General features: G+C 47.7%; 1 protein-coding gene across 1 annotated transcript in view; it reads left to right on the forward strand.

Annotated features, from left to right (window-relative positions):
* col24a1 (collagen type XXIV alpha 1) overlaps positions 1-24,575 on the forward strand; it is a 317,299-nt gene that overhangs the window by 26,113 nt on the left and 266,611 nt on the right. The window contains exon 2 of the mRNA XM_080195089.1: positions 7,283-7,347. Within this exon, the coding sequence (XP_080051215.1) occupies positions 7,283-7,347 (65 nt within the window). The remainder of the gene's footprint in view (positions 1-7,282; positions 7,348-24,575) is intronic.

Here is a 24,575-nt window from a genome sequence, read left to right on the forward strand (position 1 = left end):
GAGTCAGGGAGGCCAGACCTGGTGGAGCAGAGGCGTCTGGGAGTGTTGTAGGGCTGGAGGAGATGATGGAGGAAACCAGGTGTGGATATACGGAATGGCAGATCCGGAAAGCCTACATTCAGTAACAGCGATAATACTTTGTTTCAGCGCTGTGACTGACGGAAGGTGAAAGGCTCAGGCTTCGTTTTTTACCTTCCCTGAAAACAAGCACCCAGCTCCTTTGGTTACTAACTCAGTGGGCTCCTTCTCTGTAATGAGCGTGTGTACAATTCACTCCAGCTCTTACTCTCTTCCAGTAAAGAGGGGATCATTTGTTAAGGATGATGATTAGATCCAAAGGAGAAAATTAGATAAAAGACACATGTAACAGTCAAAATCATCCAATATTATCACAGAAAAAGAGGGTTACTCAAAAATATTTAGAGAGTTGAAACAAACAACTTTTTTTCTACTTACCAGGGTACAATGTGTCCATTGTGGAAAAAGTCACTGACGTTCATCGGAGGAGATTCTGCACTAATTTGATAGATACGGCATTGACATTCTAGTTAAGATTATGGGTTTAAACCCATTAATCCCCTGTAAATGGTTCAGTTTGTATCACATGGCATCTGTAGTTAGTTAGTCTTGACCCCTCCTCACGGTGGCACAGTGGTTAGCACTGCTGCCTCACAGCATCAGGGACCCGGGTTCGATTCCTGGCTTGGGTCACTGTCTGTGTGGAGTTTGCACGTTCTCCCCGTGTCTGCATGGGTTTCCTCCGGGTGCTCCGGTTTCCCCCCACAATCTGAACGATGTGTTGGTTAGGTGAATTGGCCGCGCTACGTGTGCCCACACTATGTTACAGGATGTGTCAGCTGGGAATGGTTCAACGAGGGCAACAGGGCATCTTGGGTCCAATTAGTGAGGGCAACCAATCAGATGGGAGGGATGTGAAATAGACACTGCTGTGCACAGGATGTGCGTGTTGGAGTGAGCGGGGTGAGATCCTCCAGCCTCCAAACCGCCTGGTTCCCGCGGGCGGGAGGTGGCGCGTGGTTCGCCAGCGACGGGATTCTCCAGTCCCGCTGCTGTCAGTGGGAATTCCCGTTGATGTCACCCCCACGCCGGCGGGAAACCCGTGGGCCGGGGTGCGCTGCCGGCGGGACTGGAGAATCCCACCAACGTGAATGGTCGGAGAATTCCGGTCAGTGAACTCAACATCAAATCCAGTACAGGAAGGGAAATAAAGAGAGGGAAAGAGCAAGTGAGAGAGAGAGATAGAAAAGTGAGAGAGGGATAGAAAAGTGAGAGATATAAAAGTGAGAAAGAGTTGAAAAGGGACAGAAAAGTAGAGCAAAGAAAAATTATTTTTAAATTTGAGAATGTAACTTTTTAAAATCTCCCCAAATAACTTACAGCCTCAAGGAATGAAAATCCCCACGCGTAACGGTTAATTTTCAGAGCTAAAGAGGTTGCTTGGCAGTTATTAACAATGATCATATCATTGAAAGGGATCTTGTATAATTAATGACTAAATATCTACAGAAAGCTTGACTCAAATGATCACAGCAGCTATCGGGTAGTCAGGACACTCAGTGTGGGTCAGTGACGAGGCAGGTACTGCTCCCACACAAATGCAGCATAACTCACAATACATTAGTGATATTCACGTTTAGCTGTGATATTTACCCACAGTTACTGGTTATAGAAATAATAGCAAGTGCCATTGGCCACACCATTGTTTCAACAGCAAATCCTGGCCTATTATTTTGGAGCCTTTTCAGAATGCTCTTGCTTAAACTTTCTGTTCACGAGGTTTTACAGAGACTACCTTCTCATATCTCATCTCACATTGGAAGTTTCTGACTGAAAGGAGCTTCTTTTCTTACTTATTCCTGGGACATGGTGTTGCTGGCTGGGCCAGTGTTTATTCCCAATCCCTAGTTGCTCCTTGAGAAGGTGGTGGTGAGCTCCCTTCCCGATTCGCTGCAGTCGTGCCGGCGGTTGGCCCACAATTCCGTTGGGGAGAGAATTCCAGGATTTTGACCCAGCGACTGCGAAGGAACAGCAATATATTTCCAAGTCAGGATGGTGACTGGCTTGGAGGGGAACTTCCAGGGGAGCTGTACTAGGCTGCAGGGAAACTGGGGAGGAAGCTGGTAGGAGTTTATAAAGGGGATTTGGGAAGAAAAGGATAACTTGGGAAGTGGCGGAATTTAGTTTTCAATCAGAGACAGAGATGAGCTCACTGGTCAAACATCCTCGGGTGGATGTAGCTGTTATTAGGAGGCATAACTATAAGGTTGATGGTGGGAGATATAGGAGGGATGTCCGAGGTAGATTCTTCACTCAGGTTGGGGTGTGGAATACACTGCCTGCTGTGATAGTGGAGTCGGACACTTTAGGGACTTTCAAGCGGTTATTGGAATTGGCACATGGAGCGCACTGGAATGATAGGGAGTGGGATAGCTTGATCTTGGGTTCGGTTATAGCTCAGCACAACATTGAGGGCCAAAGGGCCTATACTGTGCTGTTCTATGTTCTAAAACAGCTGTGACTTTGGGAAGCAGCACTCCATTCCTTCCAAATGACAGCCAGATTGGTTAATGCAAGATCCTAAATTTGTCTGATCTTTTCAAATGATTAGCGCGGTGGCACAGTGGTCAACACTGCTGCCTCCCAGCACCAGGGATCTGGGTTCAATTCCTGTGTAGAGTTTGCACATTCTCCCCGTGTCTGTGTGAGTTTCCTCCCACACTCCAAAGATGTGTAGGTTAGGTGGATTGGCCATGCTAAATGTGTGGGGTTCCGGGGAATGGGGGGAGTGGAGGGATGCTCTGTCAGGGAGTTGGTGCAGAGTAGATGGCCCAAATGGCCTCTCTCTGCATTGCAGGGATTCGCTGGGTCTGTAGGAGAATAATTACTAAGTAAACGGGGTCAGAACAAGTGAAGAATTTGGGAGGCTTTTTTTCTAACACAGCCAGTGGTGGGAGTGTGGGTTAGACAGCAGTATTAAAATGCCTTTCTATGGCAGTGTCTGTAACAACAGGCTCCAATCCCTTCTTGTGAGGGGGAAGAAAACCAGCTGTTTTGGAGTGTGCTTAACTCATTCCCATAATCAAGGTGACTCGTGTGCATAAGCGTGATGGATTGTGGAGCAATTTGGGTGATTTTGGAAGCACCTGATTTCAGAGTGCCCCAGGGGAACAGAGCAGGCAGCGAGCGGACAGGACGCAATGATCCGCAGCACGGGGTGGGGGGCAGGTGGCCTGGTGGAAACTATCAACAATATTGGAGAAGGTTTCCTTCTCCGCCTGGAACCATAGAAAATTACAGCTCAGAAACAGGCCTTTTGGCCCTTCTTGTCTGGGCTGAACCATTTTCTGCCACTGACCTGCACTTGGACCATAACCCTCCAGTGTATAAGCTGCATCCTTACCGTAATTATCAAAAGAGTTACCAAGAGAGGAGGCAGGGAGAATGTTTTCTACTCGGTGCTTATTGTGGTCTGGTTAGTAACGTTCAAGAGGGGATTGAATAAACATTTGGAAAATAAAATCAGAATGGGGAAGTGGGATTGATAGTTCTTGCATTGATCCAGCACAGATACAATGGGAAGAATGGCCTCCTGTATTGTGTGTTACGGTGGGTGGAATTGTCCATTTTCGAGACAATGGTGGGCAGCTCTTGTGGCCTTTTCCCGTTGGCCGGAATGGCGGGATCTCGCGCCAGATTCTACACTCGGAACCTCATTAATTATTTACAGGTGAATCCCCTCCAAATCACCTGGCAGCCGATTCATCCAATCGCCATCAGCTGGCAGGTTCAAAGGTCGCAGCGCCGTGCGTTAACCCCAATCCAGGCCGCGTGTCTTCACCAGAGCGTGCAGAATGTCTGGAACCCAGAGGGAAGAGGCCAGCAATCTCCGGAGGAAACCTGTCCCTTCATTCAACCAGCCTCCCCCTGAGCTAATCACCTGTGAGGCCCCCTGTGTTAGAGTGTAACCAATGATAACATTGGAGCTGTTGTTGTGTGACCAGTGGTAACATGCTGTAAGGGTCAGCTGACCCAGTAAACGATGTAACCAATGACAAAATGATGTGCTGGTCAGCTGATTCAGTATAAATAAGAAGCTGCTGGGGTTTATGGGAGCTGGGAATGGCCCAGGGTGAGGCCTCAAGTGTTGGAGTAATAAAGTTTCTTTATTAACTTTTTTCTTTGATTTATAAGTTGGAGTAAGTCTTGTTTTCTTTTATTGGCTACAATTGAAGAGTTCCTCCTAGTGGATCAACACCATTCTCCATTTAATCTCCCACCCACTGCATTGGGAGTCTGTGTCCATCCCTTTCCACTGAACAATGTGGTAACCCGTTGATCCCCTTGTCCGTGAGCTTTTATGTGACCTTGTGGAGATCCAGCTTCCCTCCCCTCGGCCTTCCTTCTGCTTTCCAATGTTTGTCTTTTTCATCCACCTCCTTCCCCCTCTGTGTGCTATTGTGAGTCTTCGCCCTTCTCTATCCACCCCTCGCTCATTGTGCTTGAGATATATTGAGGTTGCGTGACAGAGTAGATGTCTGTCGGGGGTTGAGGAATCTAGAACTGGTCTCTGAATAAAGACTTGGTTGTTTAGGACTGATCCACAGAGCGATTTGTCACTCAGGGCTGTGAGTTTTTGGAACTCTCTACCCTTGCTTATTGACAGCCCAGCCAGCGAGCTGCACGCTGCTCCTCAGTCAAAAATGAGAAAATTTTGCCCTTGGCATTCTTTACACATTGAGTTGCCCACACACTTTCCAATGGGTAATTTGAATGGAGAGGTGTTTCAGCTTGGCAATCCCCCGATGAGATCCCTGGTGACCAGGGCAACAGCGTGTCTCACAGCAACTCAATGTCTCCTTAACCAATCATCGTGAAGAATCCTCACTGAAACACAGAGAGTTTAAACCAGGAAATAGCAGTTTGAGTATTTAATTCAACATAAATCCGACTCCATGATTTGGAAAAAAGAGGGAAAGAAAAATTGGATTACATGAGAGAGGCAAGAAAGCCAAATGAAAAGTTGAAAAAAAAAATCATGTTTGAAGTTTTATATAAGTGATGAATAAAATCTGAAGGAATGAGGCTCTACACTTGTAAACTTACAGTGTCAGGGAGGTTGTGGACAGTAACCAGGACTTAGCACATCAGAATTTACATCTGCACGCACAGTCCCAAACTGGAATATATTTTGTAAATTATAATGGAATATTTTATCATTTTACAAAGCAGACATTTCAGATTCAAGAAAATTAAAATATTGGCATGTTAAACCTTGTAGCAATTTTGTGTTAAATATTAAATACGCATTGGAATAACTCTCCTTGTGTAAGATAGACTGCGAGATATTAGTTTCTGATTGGTAGATTTGGTTTATTCCGTGATGGCCTCCAGTCACTTGGGAATAAATCTTAAAGCCAGGATCACGTTGTGAGGTCCAGCTGAGGAAGGTGTTACATTTTTTTAGCCTGTTGAGGAATTGTCGCTGTCTAATCTGGAAAATCCTAAATACATATTGGCAACAGCAAAGGATGACTCATGACGAGCAGATGATTTGCTTTTTGAAATCTTGCAGAAGAGTTTCCAGGCGAATTACACTGTGTTCCATCGCACTCACAGCCCAGAGCAAGGCCACAAGATTCCAGTGGTCCATTCTGGTGTTTCTGCTCCACATGAGTCACCTCCCACCCCCACTTCCTCCCACCCTGTCAACATCCCCTATTCCTCTCGCCCTCCTGTGTTTATCCAGCTTCCCCTTCAATGCCTCAACACTATACACCCCAGCCACTCCCTGTGGTTCCACATTCTCCCCACTCCCCATGGGAATGAATCCCACATTCTCCCACTCCCTGTTGGAGTGGGTCCCACATTCTCCCCACTCCCCGTGGGAGCGAGTCCCACATTTTCCCACTCCCTGTGGGAGCGAGTCCCACATTTTCCCCACTCCCTGTGGGAGCGAGTCCCACATTCTCCCCACTCCCTGTGGGAATGAATCCCGTATTCTCCCACTCTCTATGGGAGGGAGTCCCACATTCTCCCTACTCCCTGTGGGAGCGAGTCCCACATTCTCCCCACTCCCTGTGGGAGCGAGTCCCACATTCTCCCCACTCCCTATGGGAGTGAGTCCCACATTCTCCCCACTCCCTGAGGGAGCGAGTTCCACATTCTCCCCACTCTTTGGATAAGGAAGTTTCTCCTGAATTCCCGATGGGATTTATTAGTAAGTGTCTGATATCGATGGCCCTGTGTTTAGGACAGCTCCTTAAGTAGAAACATCTCCTCTCCATCTATCCCATTAAACCCTTTCATAATTTTAACGGCCTCTTAGTTTCGTTTTCTCGAGGGGAAAGAGTGAATGTGTTGAGCCTTTTCAGATAATCTCTCATTCTGGAATCATCCATATGAATTCTTTCTGTATCCTTTCCGTGTCTCAATATTATCTTTTAAATATGGAGCTCGGAACTGTTTACAGTGCTCCATGTGTGGCCTAGCCAATGCTCTATCCCAGTTTAGCATAACAATAATATTTTTATACAAAATGTTTCTGTGTTGTGACATCCTGGATCCCTTGACAAACATTCTCACCTCTGGGTCAGAGTTCTCTGGCTTTAGTGTGTCCTTTTGAAATGATGTCTAACCTTCTTCCTTCCCCGCTCCAGCGTCTGCCTCCCAGCGACCGACTCCCACAACCCCTCACCATCAGAACGGCCAATTCTGATTGGATAAATTCCACAACAAACTCACATGGCCCAACCTTCCCCACATTCCCACCATCAATCACTCACCATTGGTCCAACTCACTCTTCTTCCAAACAACCAATCAGAAAGCAGTTTCCTGATTGGATGATTCTTGACCAACATGTGTGGTGATCAGCTGATTGGTTAATCTGCTATGTCTGCTTCACCCAATCACATGTAATGTTGTCTTAAAATGGAATTATGTTCAATGAAATCAAATCTGCTTCAATGGAGAGTTGTGGAGAGTGGTGAGAATGTGTAAGAGCGGGGTGATTGATGTGAGTGGTGTGGATTCACATGGAGGACCCTGAATTGTGTGAGGGAAATGGGAATAAAGAGCTTTGTAGCCTGAGTTAGCAAAAACAGAATGGACTTGCTCATTTGGAGCATAAACAGCAGCATGGATTTGTGGGGCCGAATGGTCTGATATCGTGAAATTCTATGTAAAAAGCAATTAATATTGGATATGATTATACAACCCAAACCCTATCTAACATTGACTAACCTCACATTTACCTCTCTCTAGGAGATCGCTCCTTTTCTTGGTGACGATATTTGTGACTGCTGGAACTGTACAATCCCACATACAAGGTAAGAGCTGATTTCCACTCACATTTCCAGTCTTTCGACTTGCAAACCTGTTCGTGCCTTTAATTAACGGTCTCCAACTCACAAAAAGAAATATTGAGGAATCGCTGGAATTATTCTTTGGAAGTTTTGGAGAGGGTACAGAAAAGATTGACCAGGATGTTGACTGGGTGTGGAGGGAATTAGCTGTGGGGAGAGGTTGGAGAAACTTAGTTTGTTCTCACTGGAGTGACAGAGGGGAGACCTGATAGAAGTCAACGAGATAATGAGAGGTACAGACAGAGTGGATAGTCAGAAGCTTTTCCCCCAGGGTGGAAGAGTCAATTACTGGGGGGCACAGGTTTAAGGTGCGAGGGACAAGGTTTAAAAGAGATATACGAGGTAGGTTTTTTACACAGGTGGTGGTGGCTGCCTGGAACTCGCTGCCGGGGAGTAAATGGAAGCAGATACGATGATGACTTTTAAGGGCATCTGGACAAATACGTGAATAGGATGGGAAGAGAGGGATATGATCCCCGGAAGGGTAGGAGGCTTTAGTTCAGTCGGACAGGTAATATTGAGGAAGCGGGGAGGGGCTGCGGAAGGTCTTGGACAGGTTAGGGGAACAGGCAAAGAAGTGGCAGATGGAATACAATGTGGAAGAGTGTGAGGTTATGGACCGTGGAAGGAGGAATGGAGGCATAGACCATTTTCTAAATGGGAAAATGCTTTGGAAATCAGAAACACAAAGGGACTTGGGAATCATTGTTCAAAATTCTCTTAAGGTTAACGTACGGGTTCAGTCAGCAGTTAGGAAGGCAAATGCAATGTTAGCATTCATGTCGAGAGGGCTAGAATACAGAGCAGGGATGTAATTCTGAGGCTGTATAAGGCTCTGGTCAGACCCCATTTGGAGAATTGTGAGCAGTTTTGGGCCCCGTATCTAAGGAAGGATGTGCTGGACTTGGAAAGTGTCCAGAGGAGGTTCACAAGAATAATCCCTGGAATTAAGAGCTTGTCGTATGAGGAACGGTTGAGGACTCTGGGTCTGTACTCATTGGAGTTTAGAAGGTTGAGGGGGGACCTTATTGAAACTTACAGGATACTGCGAGGCCTGGATAGAGTGGATGTGGAGAGGATGTTCCCACTAGTAGGAAAAACTAGAACCAGAGAGGGCACAACCTCAGGCTATAGGGATGATCCTTTTAAACAGAGATGAGGAGGAATTTCTTCAGCCAGAGAGTGGGGAATCTGTGGAACTCTTTGGGCTGTGGAGGCCAGGTCATTGAGTGTCTTTAAGACAGAGATAGATAGGTTCTTGATTAATAAGGGATTCAGGGGTTATGGGGAAAAGACAGGAGAATGGAGTTGAGAAAAATATCAGCCATGATTGAATGGTGGAACAGATGGGCCGAGTGGCCTAATTTTGCTCCTATGTCTTATGGCCTTATGTCTTATGGGCAGCATGGTCAGTAGAGGCTTGGAGGGCCAAAGGGCTCCTGGGCTGTAATTTTCTTTGTTCTTTGTTCCCACGGTCGACAAGAGACCCTTCAAAACCCTTTGCTTACAATCTTTTTTTTTAATTCATTCATGGGACCTGGGTGTTGCTGGCTGGGCCAACATTTATTGCCCACCCATAGTTACCCTTGAACTGAGTATGTCGCTCGACCATTTCAGAGGGAAGTTAAGACTCAACCACATTGCCGTGGATCTGGGGTCACATGTAGGCCAGACTGGGTAAGGACGGCAGATTTCCTTCCCTAAAGAGCATTAGTGAACCAGATGGGTTTTTACAACAATCGACAATGGCTTCATGGTCATCGATAGACTTAGAGAAAACAAAGGAACTCGAAAAATTGTAAAGATAAAGTGAGAAAAATGTCTAATTTTAAAAGCCTCCAGGAATAATTTATTATACTCAGAGCTAAATTTAATTTTGCCCCCCCTCTCGGCCTGTCAGGAACATTCATTAACACGGTCTTCATGTGATGGTGAGTTTAATTCCTATTTACTCTGTGAATCTGGCAGTATATTGCTACTCAGATAAGCTAAAGGCAAGCTTAGTTCGTTTTTTCTCAAGTGCCAATAACATTGTCCTTCTTAAACTGGCCTCCACATTCCCAATAGAAGCCTGGAAACATTTCTACTGGGCAGAAGGTAAGGGGGCATGGAGTTGGGGGTAGGGTGTTAGCGTGGATAGGGGATTGGCTGTCAAATAGGAGGCAGAGAGTGGGGGTCAACGGGTGCTATTCGGATTGGCGGTTCGTGACTAGTGGAGTGCCCCAGGGGTCGGTGCTGGGGCCTCAGCTTTTTACCATTTATATAGATGATCTGGAGGAGGGAACCGAGTGTAGGGTGTTGAAATTTGCTGATGACACCAAGATTGGTGGAAAGGCAAATTGCACGGAGGGTGTGGAGAGTCTGCAGAAGGATCTAGATAGGCTGGGCGAATGGGCCAGGAACTGGCAAATGGAATTTAATGTTGGCAAGTGTGAGGTGGTCCACTTTGGTAGGAGTAATGGTAGGAAGGACTATTACTTACGGGGCGAAAAACTGCAGCAGGCGACGGTGCAGAGGGACCTCGTGCATGAGTTGCAAAGGCGAAGGCGAATGGGATGCTGGCCTTCATAGCGAGGGGGATTGAATATAAAAGTAGGGAGGTCTTGCTGCGGCTGTATAGGGCATTGGTGAGGCCGCAGCTGGAGTACTGTGTGCAGTTTTGGGCGCCGTACTTACGCAAGGATATTTTGGCCTTGGAGGGAGTGCAGAAGAGGTTTACTAGGCTGATGCCGGAGTTGAGGGGGTTGAGCTATGAGGAGAGGCTGAATAAACTAGGCTTGTACTCGTTAGAGTTTAGAAGAATGAGGGGGGATCTCATTGAGACATATAAGATGATGAATCGGATGGATAGGGTAGAGGTGGAGAGACTCTTCCCGCTCAGAAAGGATAGTAGGACTAGGGGGCACAGCCTCAAGATAGAGGGGGCGCGGTTTAGAACGGAGTTGAGGAAGAACTTCTTCACTCAAAGGGTGGTGAATCTCTGGAATTCTCTGCCCGTTGAAGTGGTGGAGGCTACCTCGCTAAATATTTTTAAGATGCGGGTTGATGGGTTTTTGATAAGCGAGGGGATTAAGGGTTATGGGGAGAGGGCGAGAATGTGGAACTGAGCCACGACAGATCAGCCATGATCTTATTGAATGGCGGGGCAGGCTCGAAGGGCTAGATGGCCTACTCCTGCTCCTATTTCTTATGTTCTTACGTTCTTAGAATAAAGAGCCGAGGACACAACACTGAAGGGACATGTTGAGTTTCTTACTGAAACCACGAATGGGGAAACAAGAAACCAAACAGTAAGGAATGTCGAGGATTTGCAGTGGTCAGTTCGTACGGAGTAATCCTGAATCTCTGAGGTTGGACTTGGAAAGCAGCGCTCGGGTTGGACAGAGACAACATGGATTTATGAAAGGAAAATCAGTTTGGCAAATCTACTGGAATTCTTTGAGGATGTGACGAGTAGAGTTGATGAGGGGGAGCCAGTGGATGTGGTTTATTTGGACTTTCAGAAGGCTTTTGACAAAGTCCCACAGAAGAGATTAGTGTTTAATTAAAGTGCATGGGATTGTGGGTGGTGTTTTGAGATGGATAGAAAACCGGTTGACAGACAGAGAATAAAGAGTGGGAATAAACGGGTCATTTTCCAAATGGCAGGCAGTAACTAGTGGGATACCGCAGGGATCAGTGCTGGGACCAGTCATGAGACGGTCTTCTTGAGAAGGTGAGAGGGCATGGGATCCAAGGGCCTTTGGCCATGTGGATCCAGAACTGGCTTGCCTGCAGAAGGCAGAGAGTGGTTGTAGATGGGTCTTTTTCGGCACGGAGGTCAGTCACCAGTGGAGTGCCCCAGGGATCTGTTCTAGGACCCTTGCTGTTTGTCATTTTCATAAATGACCTAGATGAGGAAGTGGAGGGATGGGTAAGTAAGTTCGCTGATGACACGAAGGTCGGGGGTGTTGTGGATGGTCTGGAAGGATGTCAAAAGTTGCAGCAGGACATAAATAGGATGCAGGACTGGGCGGAGAAGTGGCAGATGGACTTCAACGCGGATAAATGCGTAGTTGTCCATTTTGGCAGAACCAACGGGATGAACGAGTACACTATCAAGGGCAGGAGTCTTAGTAGTGTTGAAGAGCAGAAGGATCTTGGGGTCCAGGTCCACAGGACTCTTAAATTGGCCTCGCAGGTGGAAGAGGTGGTCAAGAAGGCGTATGGTGTACTGGCCTTCATTAATCGAGGGATTGAGTTTAGGAGTCGGGAGGTAATGCTGCAACTTTATAAGACCCTCGTCAGGCCTCATTTGGAGTACTGTGAGCAGTTCTGGTCGCCTCACTATAGGAAAGACGTAGAAGCTATTGAAAGGGTACAGAGGAGATTTACAAGGATGTTGCCTGGACTGGGAGGCATGCCTTATGAAGTTAGGTTGAGGGAGCTGGGACTCTTTTCCCTGGAGAGACGAAGGTTGAGAGGCGACCTGATAGAAGTTTATAAAATGTTGAGAGGAATGGATAGGGTGGATTCTCAGAGGCTATTTCCCCGGGTTGAAATGGTCGCTACGAGAGGACACAGATTTAAGGTGCGGGGAGGAAAGTACAGAAGTGATGTTAGGGGTAAGTTTTTCACTCAGAGGGTGGTGAGTGAATGGAATCGGCTGCCGTCAGTGGTGGTGGAGGCGAACTCGCTGGGGTCTTTTAAAAGACTTCTGGATGAGTATATGGGGTTTTATGGGATTGGGGGTTATAGATAGGTGTTGATGTGATCGGCGCAACTCGTGGGCCGAAGGGCCTGTTTGTGCTGTAGTGTTCTATGTTCTATGTTCTATTATTGTCACTTGTATTAGTATTCACCATTATTCAATACCGTTGTGGGTGGCACAGTGGACAGCACGGCTGCCTGACAGCACCAGGGACTTGGGTTCGATTCCTGGCTTGGGTCATCGCCTGTGTGGAGTTTGCACTTTCTCCATGTGTCTGCATGGGTTTCCTCCGGGTGCTCCGGTTTCCTCCCATGATCTGAAAAATGTGACGGTCATGTGGATTGGCCATGCTAAATTCTCCCTTAGTGTACCCGAACAGGTACCGGAGCATGGCAAACTAGGGGACTTGCACAATAACTTCACTGCAGTGTTAATGAAAGTGACACTAATAAGTAATCTTTACACAGTGAGAAGTATTGTTCCTTCCGCACTATATATCCAAGCATACCGTACATAGAGAAAGAAAGGAGAGGGTGCAGAATGTAGTGTCATATTCAGAGCGAGGGTGTAGAGAAAGATCAGCTTAATGCGAGGTAGGTCCATTCAAAAGGCTGATGTCAGCAGGAAAGAAGCTGTTCTTGAGTCGGTTTGTCCACGACCTCAGGCTTTTGTATCTTTTTCCTGACAGGAGAAGTTGGAAGAGAGAATGTCCGGTGTGTGTGGGTTCTTGATCACATTGGCTGCTTTGTCGAGGCAGCGGGAAGTGTAGACAGAGTCAGTGGATGGGAGGTTGGTTTGTGTGATGGATTGGGCTACATTCACGACACTTTGTAGTTTCTTGCGGTCTTGGGCAGAGCAGGAGCCCATACCAAGCTGTGATACAACCAGAAAGAATGCTTTCTATGGTGCATCTGTAAAAGTTGGTGAGAGTCATAGCTGACACGCCAAATTTCCTTAGTCTTCTGAGAAAGTAGAGGCGCTGATGGGCTTTCTTAACTATAGTGTCAGCATGGGGGGACCAGGACAGGTTGTTGGTGATCTGGACACCTAAAAAGTTGAAGGTCTGAACCACTTTTTCTTTATCCTCATTGACGTAGACAGGGGCATGTTCTCCATTACGCTGTCTGAAGTTGATGACAATCTCCATCATTTTGCTGACATTGAGGGACAGATTATTGTTGCTGCACCAGATGAGGTGCTGTTGGAGAATGTCTTCCTATTTATTAGTGACCAGCTGGTTTTTACCACAGTCAGTTCATCATTTAATTCTAGATTTTTTATTGAAATCAAATTTCACCATTCCACCATGGTGGGATTTGAACTCCAGCCCCCTGAGCATTCCCATCTTGGCATTTCGGGCTCAGACTGCCCTGTCTCTTTTCCTTCTTTATGAACAGTATGCTTTGTTTGTTTAGCGCACAAGAAACAATACTTTTCACTGTATACCAATACAAGGATATTTTGGCCTTGGAGGGAATACAGAGGAGGTTCACTAGGCTGATACCGGAGATGAGGGGGTTGGACTATGAAGAGAGGCTGAATAGAGTGGGTCTGTACTCGTTGGAGTTTAGAAGGATGAGGGGTGATCTTATAGAGACGTATAAGATAATGAAGGGGATGGATAGGGTAGAGGTAGAGAGATTCTTCCCACTTAGAAAGGACAGCAGGACTCGAGGGCACAGCCTCAAGATAAGGTGGGGGGGGCAGTTTAGATCAGAGTTGAGGAGGAACTTCTTCACTCAAAGGGTGGTGAATCTCTGGAATTCTCTGCTCATTGAAATGGTGGAGGCTACTTCACTGAATATATTTAAGTCACGGGTAGATAGGTTTCTGATAGACAGGGGAATTAAGGGTTATGGGGGGAAAGTGGAACTGATCCACTTCAGATCAGCCATGATCTTATTGAATGGCGGGGCAGACTCGAAGGGCTAGATGGCCTACTCCTGCTCCTATTTCTTATGTTCTTATGTTCTTAGGTGACAGTAATAAATCAAATCGATTCATTGATTCACGATACCCCTCAAGCCTCCTGTCAGTTAAATCTATCATAACCACCTCTCCCAAACGTTGAATTAACTTTACCCATGAATGCTCAATACTTCTTCAGTTCCCTGAAGTGAGGGAGACCCACAGCGTCACACCCTCCACCCCTGGGTGGGGTTTGAAGGCAGCTTCCAAACCTACCCTTGACGGAACCAATCTGGTCCACCTCAGCCATCCAACCACCCGATCCATCTGACCCTCCCTGAGCTGCTTCTCAGGGTCTGTTGTAAGCTCCAGCTACAACAGCGAGAGCGAAGGCTCCGATTTTATTTTCAACACCCGGCTGATCAGAAATATCTCCCCTTCTTACCGCCCGCCATTGGTGCGTCTTTGGAAGGGTTTTGCAGCTTGATACTCGACCTGTTTGGCTGCGTTATGATTGCAAATCCCTTGACCATCGAGTGCTGGGACGGGACTGGAACCTGGAGATTCTGGCTCAGAGGAAGGGGCGCTAACCCACTGCGCCACAAGTCCAGCACATCGAAATAAGGTGCTGGAACGCTCCTCGTGCTGGTGACTGCCACATTATCACCGATCGTTAATGAAAGAACTTTCTCTGAATCCTCAATAGGATTTCTCGATGGTCATTAGTTATGCTTTCCCTCACAGGAGCAAACACTTGCTCCTAATTTTAAAGGCTCTGATTCAGTCACCCGTCAATCACCTTTTCTTTCAGGTGGAAAAGATCTTGTCCTGGTTTGTAAATCCGCACATTTCTGGAATTTGCGGTCACTCCAGACCACAAGGTTCTGACCAGTCAGACAGTCAAAGCACGCTATAGCCAATGAGGTACTTTTATTGGTTCATTATGGGAAGCTTGTCAGTCAGTTTGTGCACAGCAAGATCCCACAAACAACAACTTAACAGTGGCCATTCAGCAAACTTTATCTAAATGTTTGTCATCAGCCAACTGCCCTGAAACCATTGGGTGGAATTCTTCCAACCAGGATCTGAAGCTTTCGAACCCCTTCAGCCTCACTTCCTCTGTAAGCCGACTGAGTTAACCAAGCATTCGGTCACCTGTCCTAATATAATCCAATCGGCAATTCATGTGAAATGTCTGTCCAGAGATTGGAGAGAATGTGGGACTCGCTCCCACGGGGAGTGGGGAGAATGTGGGACTCGCTCCCACAGGGAGTGGGGAGAATGTGGGACTCGCTCCCACGGGGAGTGGGGAGAATGTGGGACTCGCTCCCACGGGGAGTGGGGAGAATGTGGGACTCGCTCCCACGGGGAGTGGGGAGAATGTGGGACTCGCTCCCACGGGGAGTGGGGAGAATGCGGGACTCGCTCCCATGGGGAGTGGGGAGAATGTGGGACTCGCTCCCATAGGGAGTGGGGAGCCTTCCATCCCATAGTTCCCCACTGTCCCATGACGTTTTATTGATTCATTTGTGGGACAGGGGCATCGCTGGCCAGCATTTATTACCCATCCTTCATTGCAGAGGGCAGTTGAGTGTCACCCACATCGCTGTGGCTCTGGTGTCACACGTAGGCCAGACCAGGTAAGGATGGCAGATTTCCTTCCCTAAAGGAGATTAGTGAACCAGGTGGGTTTTTCCCAACAATGGTTTCATGGTCATCAGTAGATTCTTAATTCCAGATTTTTTCTTAATTGAATTCAAATTCTACCTTCTGCCGTGCTGGGATTCGAACTTGGATCCCCAGAACATGAGTTTTTGGATTAATAGTCTTATGATAATAGGCCACCCCTCCCCAAGTGGAAAACCAAGAACATAAGAAATAGGAGCAGGAGTAGGCCATCTAGCCCTTCGAGCCTGCCCCGCCATTCAATAAGATCATGGCTGATCTGAAGTGGATCAGTTCCACTTTCCCACTTTCTCCCCATAACCCTTAATTCCCTTGTCTATCAGAAACCTATCTACCCGTGACTTAAATATATTCAACGAGGTAGCCTCCACCACTTCAACGGGCAGAGAATTCCAGAGATTCACCACCCTTTGAGTGAAGAAGTTCCTCCTCAACTCCGTTCTAAACTGTACCCCCCCCGCCCCCTTATTTTGAGGCTGTGCCCTCTAGTTCTGGTTTCCTTTCTAAGCAGGGAGAACCTCTCCACCTCTACCCTATCTAGCCCCTTCATTATTTTGTAAGTCTCCATAAGATTCCCCATCAGCCTTCTAAACTCTAATGAGTACAGACCCAGTCTATCCAACCTCTCCTCATAAGCTAACCCCCTCATCTCTGGTATCAGCCTAGTGAACCTCCTCTGTACTCCCTCCAAGGCCAATATATCCTTTCGCAAATAAGGCGACCAAAACTGCACACAGTAGTCTAGTTGCGGCCTTGCCAGTCAACGGGATTGGCAACCCAATAGCTGTTATTTTTTCCCATTTCCAAAATGTTCTCGGTTAATGAGGGTCATGTGTGATCCTTGATGCTCAGTATCCAGACGTGACCCGACTCTCAGACATGGCGCCGAAGCCTTGTTCTCTCCTCGCCTGTGTCCAGGCTTGTTCTTTGTTCCGAGAGATCAGGGCCAGGTGCTCTGGGTGACCTCCCCTCCCCTCCCCTTCCTTGCCTGGGGCTTCGCGAGGAAACTTTGGCATCTGTGCTTCTGCCTGAGCTCAGGGTCGAGGTTTAAAAGCTTTTGACAGTCACAGGACAGGCAAACTCCGTCATGGAGATCTAAACTCCCTGTGCTAAACTCGGGGCACCTCCGATGTCATTCAATATGTCGAACAATTAGAAGGTACTTGCATTAATTGTGAAGTGATATACCTGGGGGAAGGTAAACAAAGCAAGGGAATCCATTCTAAATGGTAAAATACGACAGGGTCACAGAACAAAGGGACTCTGAGGGAACCTCACTTCCCTGACAGGGGGGTGAGGTGAATAATAAAGCGTATGGGAGACTTCCCTTTATTATATTCAGGCGTAGGCCAGAATTTCCTGTTGTTGAGTGTGTGCGATCACCAGGCACAGTTATGACACACACTCCTGCTCCCAACCACAACTAACACACAACTTCATATTGACTGGCCAATTAACCAGCAGCTCAGTGACACATATACTGGGAAGGGGACAGGGGTGGAGGGTGGGGAGCGGGAGGGGGGGGTGGGGCAGGGATGGAGGGTGGGGGATGAGATAGGATTGGAAGGTGGGGCAGGAGTGGGGGATGGGGCAGGGCTGGAGGGGAGGGGGCAGACGTGGGGGTGGCGCAGGGTTGGAGGGTGGGGTTGGGGTTGGGGCAGGGGATAGAGCAAGGGTGGGGGGGGTGGGGCAGGGGTGGGGGGTGGAGACTGGGGGAGAGGTGGGGGTGGAGCAGGGATGGAGGGTGGGGGTTGGGGCAGGGGTAGCGGTGGGGCAGGGTTGGAGGGTGGGAGCTGGAGCAGGGGTGGGGGCTGGGGGGATGGGCAGGTTGGGAATGGGGCAGGGGTTGGGGGGATGGGTGGTGGGGGTTGGGGCAGGTGTTGGAGATGGGGGGGGTGGGGCAGAGACGGGAGTTGGGGGGATGGGGGGGCAGGGGGTGGGGGGGTTGCTGAAGGAAGTGAGGGTGCGGGCGAGCGTTTCCAAGTGACTCTCTGAAGGCTGACAGCTGCTGTGGAGCTCCCTCAGGAAGCTGCCGTGTCCCAATGAACTTCGCACAAGAAATGCTGCAAACTCTCTCCACCGTGTGCACTCCAGCACCTGATGCTGGAACTCGTAACCTAAACCTTCAGACACCTTTCCTTATTCCATTTCATCCCGCCTGAGCTGAGTATGAAACAAAAACCTGACCACTGTCTGGCAGATTGGCTGTTCATCCAACCAATAGCCAGCACGGGCCGTGTGGAATCTCTGCTAATCGCCTCCCGAGCAGATTTAATTACCTGTTTAATTGTTGGCAGCTGTTGGAAGTTGGTGGTTGTCAAATTATTAAAAGAATAGGGAAAAAGGCATTGCATTGTCCCTTTAAAAGGCAGTGTTTTTTTTCCTGTGCTTAGAAAGTTAAGCTAGATGCTGGTGCATAGAGTGTCAGTACACAGACTGAAATATCGTACAAAAGGCCAAGCAACAGGGTTGCCTTGATAACAGGCTTCAGGCATTTAAATGTTTGAATTTTAGCCAATCGGTTTAAATTAGGCACTTCGATACCAAGAACCTATTGAATTTGAAATTGAAGTTTTGGTAATCTGAGAACCAATCATATTGTAGGGAATGTGGATATGTCGTCACAGATATAAAAGAACAGGCAGTGGGACAATGAGCAGAGAAAGCTAGTCCCCTCTGACACAGCTCATAGCTTTTAACTCAAAGTCTCATCTCAACAGCAAAGAAGAATATTCCAGGAGATAATAAACCCGGTTGTAACTTAAAGAGTGACCAAAAGTTCTATTTTTTATTAATGAGTGGGAGTTGGATTTATCTAAGCAGCATTCCATTAGAATCATGTTTTATTGTTAATAGTTTAGTTAACCTCTTCACAGCCAGTGAGATAAATAGTGTTACTTGTTGATTTTACTTTAGTGTCGCAGTTATTTTGATTTAACCATAAAAAGTTGCTGCGGACCGAATGGTACCGTTTCACACTATTACAGATTATGATGTGGGGCGCTCTGGGTGAGGCGTCTGCTCTCAAGGTGGGGTTAACCTCCGCTTCATAACCGTAAGTGCGCTTCTGACCCCCCGCGCACGCTCGCTGGCTGCAATATTAGCGCGCAAACGCAAAGACATCAGGACATTTCATATAATATGCCCACTTGTTGAACATTAAGCTCTGGCCATAGATAATAAGCAGAGTAAGAAGTCCCACAACACCAGGTTAGAGTCCAACCAGTTTATTTGATAGTAACCCCACAAGCTTTCGGAAACGGTGTTCCTTAGCTTGTAGGATTACTATCAAATAAACTGTTTGGACTTAAATCTGGTGTTGTGGGACTTCTTACTGTGTTTATCCCAGTCCAACGCCAGCATCTCCACATCATAGGTTATAAGAGCAGTGAGATCCTGCTGGGACTGGATACTAGTTTGCGTACAGCTTGAATACTGAGCACAGTTCTGGTTACTGCATTACAGGAAGGATGTGATTACACTGGGGAGGGGACGGAGAGGATTTACAAAGGTACTGCGAGCATTTTATCCGCAAAGAAGGATTGGCGACGTTAAAGCAAAATACTGTGGACACTGCAAATCCGCAATAGGAAGTGCTGGGAATACTCGGCAGTCAGTAATACCTGTGGAGAGAGAAACAGAACGTCTCAGAGCGTGACCGAACATTTGAAGCGAGCAGAGTTTGCAATGTTTTGAGCGAGTGGAAGTGGTGAGTGGAGAAGAACAGAACAGGAGCACAGTGTTAGAACATAAGAACATAAGAAATCGGAGCAGGAGTCGGCCATCTAGCCCTTCGAGCCTGCCCCGCCATTCAATAAGATCATGGCTGATCTGAAGTGGATCAGTTCCACTTTCCCGCCCTCTCCCCATAACCCTTAATCCCCTTGCCTACCAAAAACCTATCTACCCGTGACTTAAATACATTTAGCGAGGCAGCCTCCACCAGATCAACGGGCAGAGAATTCCAGAGATTCACCACCCTTTGAGTGAAGAAGTTCCTCCTCAACTCCAATCTAAACTGCACCCCCCCCTCTTATTTTGAGGCTGTACCCTTTAGTTCTGCTATCCTTTCTAAGCGGGAAGAACCTCTCTACTTCTACCCTATCCATCCCCTTCATTATCTTGTAAGTCTCTATAAGAAGTCTTCTTCTCTATAAGAAGTTAGGCTGGGAGGCAGGAGAGAGGTTTCCATGGTTCTCACTCTGCTTTAGAAAGTTCCAGTGAAGCTCAGTGCAGTCTCGAGGGAGTCAATCACATCCTTCAGCCTGGCATTGAACAGTCTCCTGCCTTCAGCAATGAATAGTTACTGATCATAATCTGTGTCCTCATTTTTTTGTGTGTATTTTCAACCAATTAGATTTTTTTTTCTCAATCCCTTTACTTTAAATGGCAATAGCCTGCCCCCCCCACCCCCCGCTCCCCCCCTCCCTCCCCCCCCCCACCCCCCCGCCCCGCTCCCACACCCCCCCCACCACTCACACCTCATTCAGACACATTCTCACGTCTGGACTTTGGCCTTTGAACCATGCCGATGGGGAGAGGGGAGGGATGGTGGGGACTCAGAGCCACCCTGCTGACTTTTTTCATCATCGCCCCTCTTTTCTTCCTTATTTGCCACATCCTCAGTCTTTCAGAGGCGAAGGTAACTTTTTTGGAAGGACTTTATCTGGCAGGACAACTTGGAACTTCCTTCATGTTTTGTTCACCAGACACAATTCAGGACACTAAGAGGCAATTTTTTTAGCTCGGCCAATCAACCTAACCCGCACATCTTTGGACTGTGGGAGGAAACCGGAGCACCCGGAGGAAACCCACGCAGACACGAGGAGAATGTGCAAACTCCACGCAGACAGTGACCCGAGCCGGGAATCGAACCCGGGAGCTGTGAAGCAGCAGTGCTAACCCACTGTGCTACCGTGCCACCACAGTCCAAAGATGTGCAGGTTAGGTTGATTGGCCATGCTAAATTGCCCCTTAGTGTCTTGAGATGCGTAGGTTAGAGGGATTAGCGGGTAAAATATGTAGGGATATGGGGGTAGGGCCTGGGTGGGATTGTGTTCGGTGCAGACTTGATGGGCCAAATGGCCTCTTTCTGCACTGTATGATCATCTATGATTTATGATCTAAGTAACTACATTCCTTGAGCTGCTTGCTGCTAACCCCCTCCCCACAACTCCCACCCTATAGACGCCTGGCCCACAATCCAGTGACGAGCCCTGACCTCGGGCAGATGTTGCACTGAAACACAGCCTACCCTGTGGCACAGCTGCTCAGGGCGAAGGAGCAGCAAGCGTTCCGAAAGCTAGTGGCGTTTACTACCAAATAAACCTGTTGGACTTTAACCTGGTGTTGTGAGACTTCTCACTGTGGGACAAGATGAAACAGGAATCGCCAACATGACGTGACGTTTGTTTCCCACCAGCAGCAAAACCTGGTACCTCCACAAGATTTCACCCCCTTCTCTGTCTCACTCCAGAGAGAGTGGGGATTTCCAGCATGTCCTGATTTTAGATTAGCGGGTTCAGTTTGTTTCCTCTGGAGCCAGGGAAATTGCGGGGAGATTTAACTGAGGTTTATAAAACAATAGGGAACCCGGATAGGGAGAGCAGTATCCTTCAGCAGACAGGATAATAACCTGGATTTGGTGTAGATAGTTTAGGGGGAGTTGGTGGAGGATCGGGAACTCACAACCTGGGAGAATGGTAGGGACAACAAGGATTTGGGCCGGTGTCTGCGGGAGTTTGCGCATTCTCCCCGTGCTTGCGTGGGTTTTCTCCGGCTGCTCCGGTTTCCTCCCACACCCCAAAGATGTGCTGTTAGGCTGATTGGTGTTAACAAATTGTCCCTAAATTAGGCATCCCTCAATCTGGTTATGGTTCCTTTATTGTGGAGTCCAATAGGTGTAGACAAAGGTCATAGGGAGAAGAGGGCACTCACAATGTTAAAATGGCGGCACGGGCTCGTTGGGCCGAAGGGCCTGTTTCCTGTGCTGTGTTGTTCTTTGTTCTTTGTAACAACACCCACCTCATGAAAGAAAAATATTTGAATATACATTAGAAGTATTGTAGCCAATAGGACTATGGACCCAGAGCACGACGAGAATGGGTTTACAACCATTGGATCCCTACAGCGCAGAAGGAGGCCATTTGGCCCATCGAGCCTGTCTGACTGTCCAGTGGACCATCTTACACAGGCCCGCCCTCTCGCTGTATCCCCGTAGCCCCATGCGTAGACCTTGAAAAATACACCTAACCTAAACATCTTTGGACTGTGGGAAGACACCGGAGCACTCAGAGGAAACCCATGCAGACACAGGGAGAACATGCAAGCTCCACACGGACAGTGACCCAAACTGGGAATCGAACCCGGGTCCCTGGCGCTGTGAGGCAGCAGTGCTAACCACTGTGCCGTCGGGCCGGCCATCCAGTTTAGACTGGAAGGCTGTTTTTTTTGTCAGCCGGTACCGATTGGATGGGCTGAATGGCCTCCTCCAATAGTTGAACTATAAAGTTGAGCTCAGTGACTATCACGGTTTGCCGTGCAGACACATGGACCTGGGTCGGATCTCCGACTAGGGTCAACGTGCAAACTCCCACAAACATTCTCCCCGTGCTTGCGTGGGTTTTCTCCGGGTGCTCCGGTTTCCTCCCACACCCCAAAAACGTGCTTTTGGGCTGTTTGGTGTAAACAAATTGTCCCTAAATTAGACCTCCCTTAATCTGGCACACACATAATTCTCTAAATTTGCACACCTTTATTGTGGAGTCCAAGAAACGTAGACAAAAGTCATAGGTAGAAGAAGGATTGGAATGAGGCACTCACTGTATGTTAAAATGGACGGCACGGGCTTGTAGGGCCAAAGGGCCTGTTTCCTGTGCTGTGTTGTTCTTTGTTCTTTCAGGAGAAACAATTGTTGGAACATCTCTTCCTGTTAGAAGGTTTAGATAACCATTAATAACTCGCAGCACTGTTGAAGTTCCGACACATTCTGGGCTGTTGGGTGAATGGATTTTGTCACGAGGAAGTTGGAAAGCCTTTGAAGGGATCGAACACCGTTTCCTGTCAGCCAAGGACAGAGAGGGACAGACTCTGAATGAATCCTGGAGGATTTGTAGCTTCCTATTTCCTCAGTGTGGCCAACTTGTTGACGGCACAGTGAGATCCCAATTCTGGCATCCAGTTGTTTTCACAAGTTTGCCAGAAGTGCAGGTGTTGGCGATGCAAATCTGACTGAGCTCTTGGCACTGAGGGAAAGATTCCTTTCCAGAGAACTGACATCTCTCCTTGTGCTTTCAATTACAGTAATGTAGCCATCTCGCTGACACTTCTGCACAAGTTGTATAATTGATAGAACGTGTTGTGTGTGATGTAACCGAGGAAGCAAGTTTAACAACTAGATATGTTTGGCTGAGTGAATGCAGACAGGGCTGGGTGTTCAAAACAATCACGGAATGAGCGCAAATTGCAGCATTTCAGGATGGGTTACAAAGCAGGTTTCCCGTCTAATCCCAGATAGTGGCTGGTGATCCCCCACCTGAGGTCCATCGTGTACCAACCAACTCAAGGACAGCTTCTTCCTCGCTGCCATCAGACTTCTAAGAACATAAGAACATAAGAAATAGGAGCAGGAGTAAAAACCCCATACCCTTCCGGGGACCATATCCCTCTACTCCCATCCTATTCATGGATTTATCAACATGTCCCTTAAAAGCCACTATTGTATCTGCCTCCACTCCCTCCCCCGGCAGCGAGTTCCAGGCACCCACCTCCCTCTGTGTGAAAAAACTTGCCTCTTACGTCTCCTTTAAACCTTACCCCTCGCACCTTAAACCTGTGCCCCCTAGTAATTGATTCTTCCACCCTGGGAGAAAGCTTCTGACTATCCACTCTGTCCATCCCTCTCATAATCTTGTAGACTTCTATCAGGTCTCCCCTCAACCTCCATCGCTCCAGTGAGAACAAACCAAGTTTCTCCAGCCTCTCCTCATAGCTAATGCCCTCCATACCTGGGCAACGTCCTGGTAAATCTTTTCTGTACCCTCTCCAAAGCCTCCACATCCTTCTGGTAAGCACAGTGAGTAGTCTCACAACACAAGGTTAAAGTCCAACAGGTTTATTTGGTCGGACTTTAACCTGGTGTTGTGAGATTACTTACCGTGCCTAACCCTGTCCAATGCTGGCAACTCCACATCATTCTTCTGGTAGGATGGCAACCAGAATTGACCACTTTATTCCAACTGCGGCCTAACTAAGGCTCTAAAGTTTTGAATGGACCTACCTCACCTTAAATTGATCTTTCTCTGCACCTTAACTATGATTGTAAACACTACATTTGCCACTTTCCCCTTCCCTTCTGTATGACCGGTAAGCTTCGTATAGTGCGCAAGGAACAATACTTTTCACTGTATACCAATATATGTGACAATGATAAATCAGATCAAATCCAATCAGGAAGGCAGACAGGTTTAGAGTCTCGTCTGAAAGACAGCCCCACTGGTAATGCCAGCAGTGGCCTTGAGTTATCATTGAGTGTCTTTAAGACAGAGATAGATAGGTTCTTGATTAATAAGGGGATCAGTGTTCATGGGGAAAAGGCAGGAGAATGGGGATGAGAAAAATACTAGCTATGATTGAATGGTGGGGCTGACCCGATGGGCAGAGTGGCCTAATTCTGCTCCTATGGCTCGTGGTCTTATGATTGTCGTCCCCAAGCCCTTGAGTGGGACGTGAACTTCTGACTTTGAGAAAAAGGTTGCAACCAACTCAACCTCAGATCTTACATAATCTTCCCAACTCAACAAGTCATTCCACACGTGTAGCTGAGGTTTAGCTGAGTGGGACTATCATCTATTTCTCCTTTGTATCAAGCGAACCGAGTCCTCTCAGTTCAGACTGATCTCATTACTAG

This window comes from Carcharhinus amblyrhynchos, chromosome 9, assembly GCF_965287045.1.
Source record: "Carcharhinus amblyrhynchos chromosome 9, sCarAmb.v2.hapA, whole genome shotgun sequence".
NCBI lineage: Eukaryota > Metazoa > Chordata > Chondrichthyes > Carcharhiniformes > Carcharhinidae > Carcharhinus > Carcharhinus amblyrhynchos.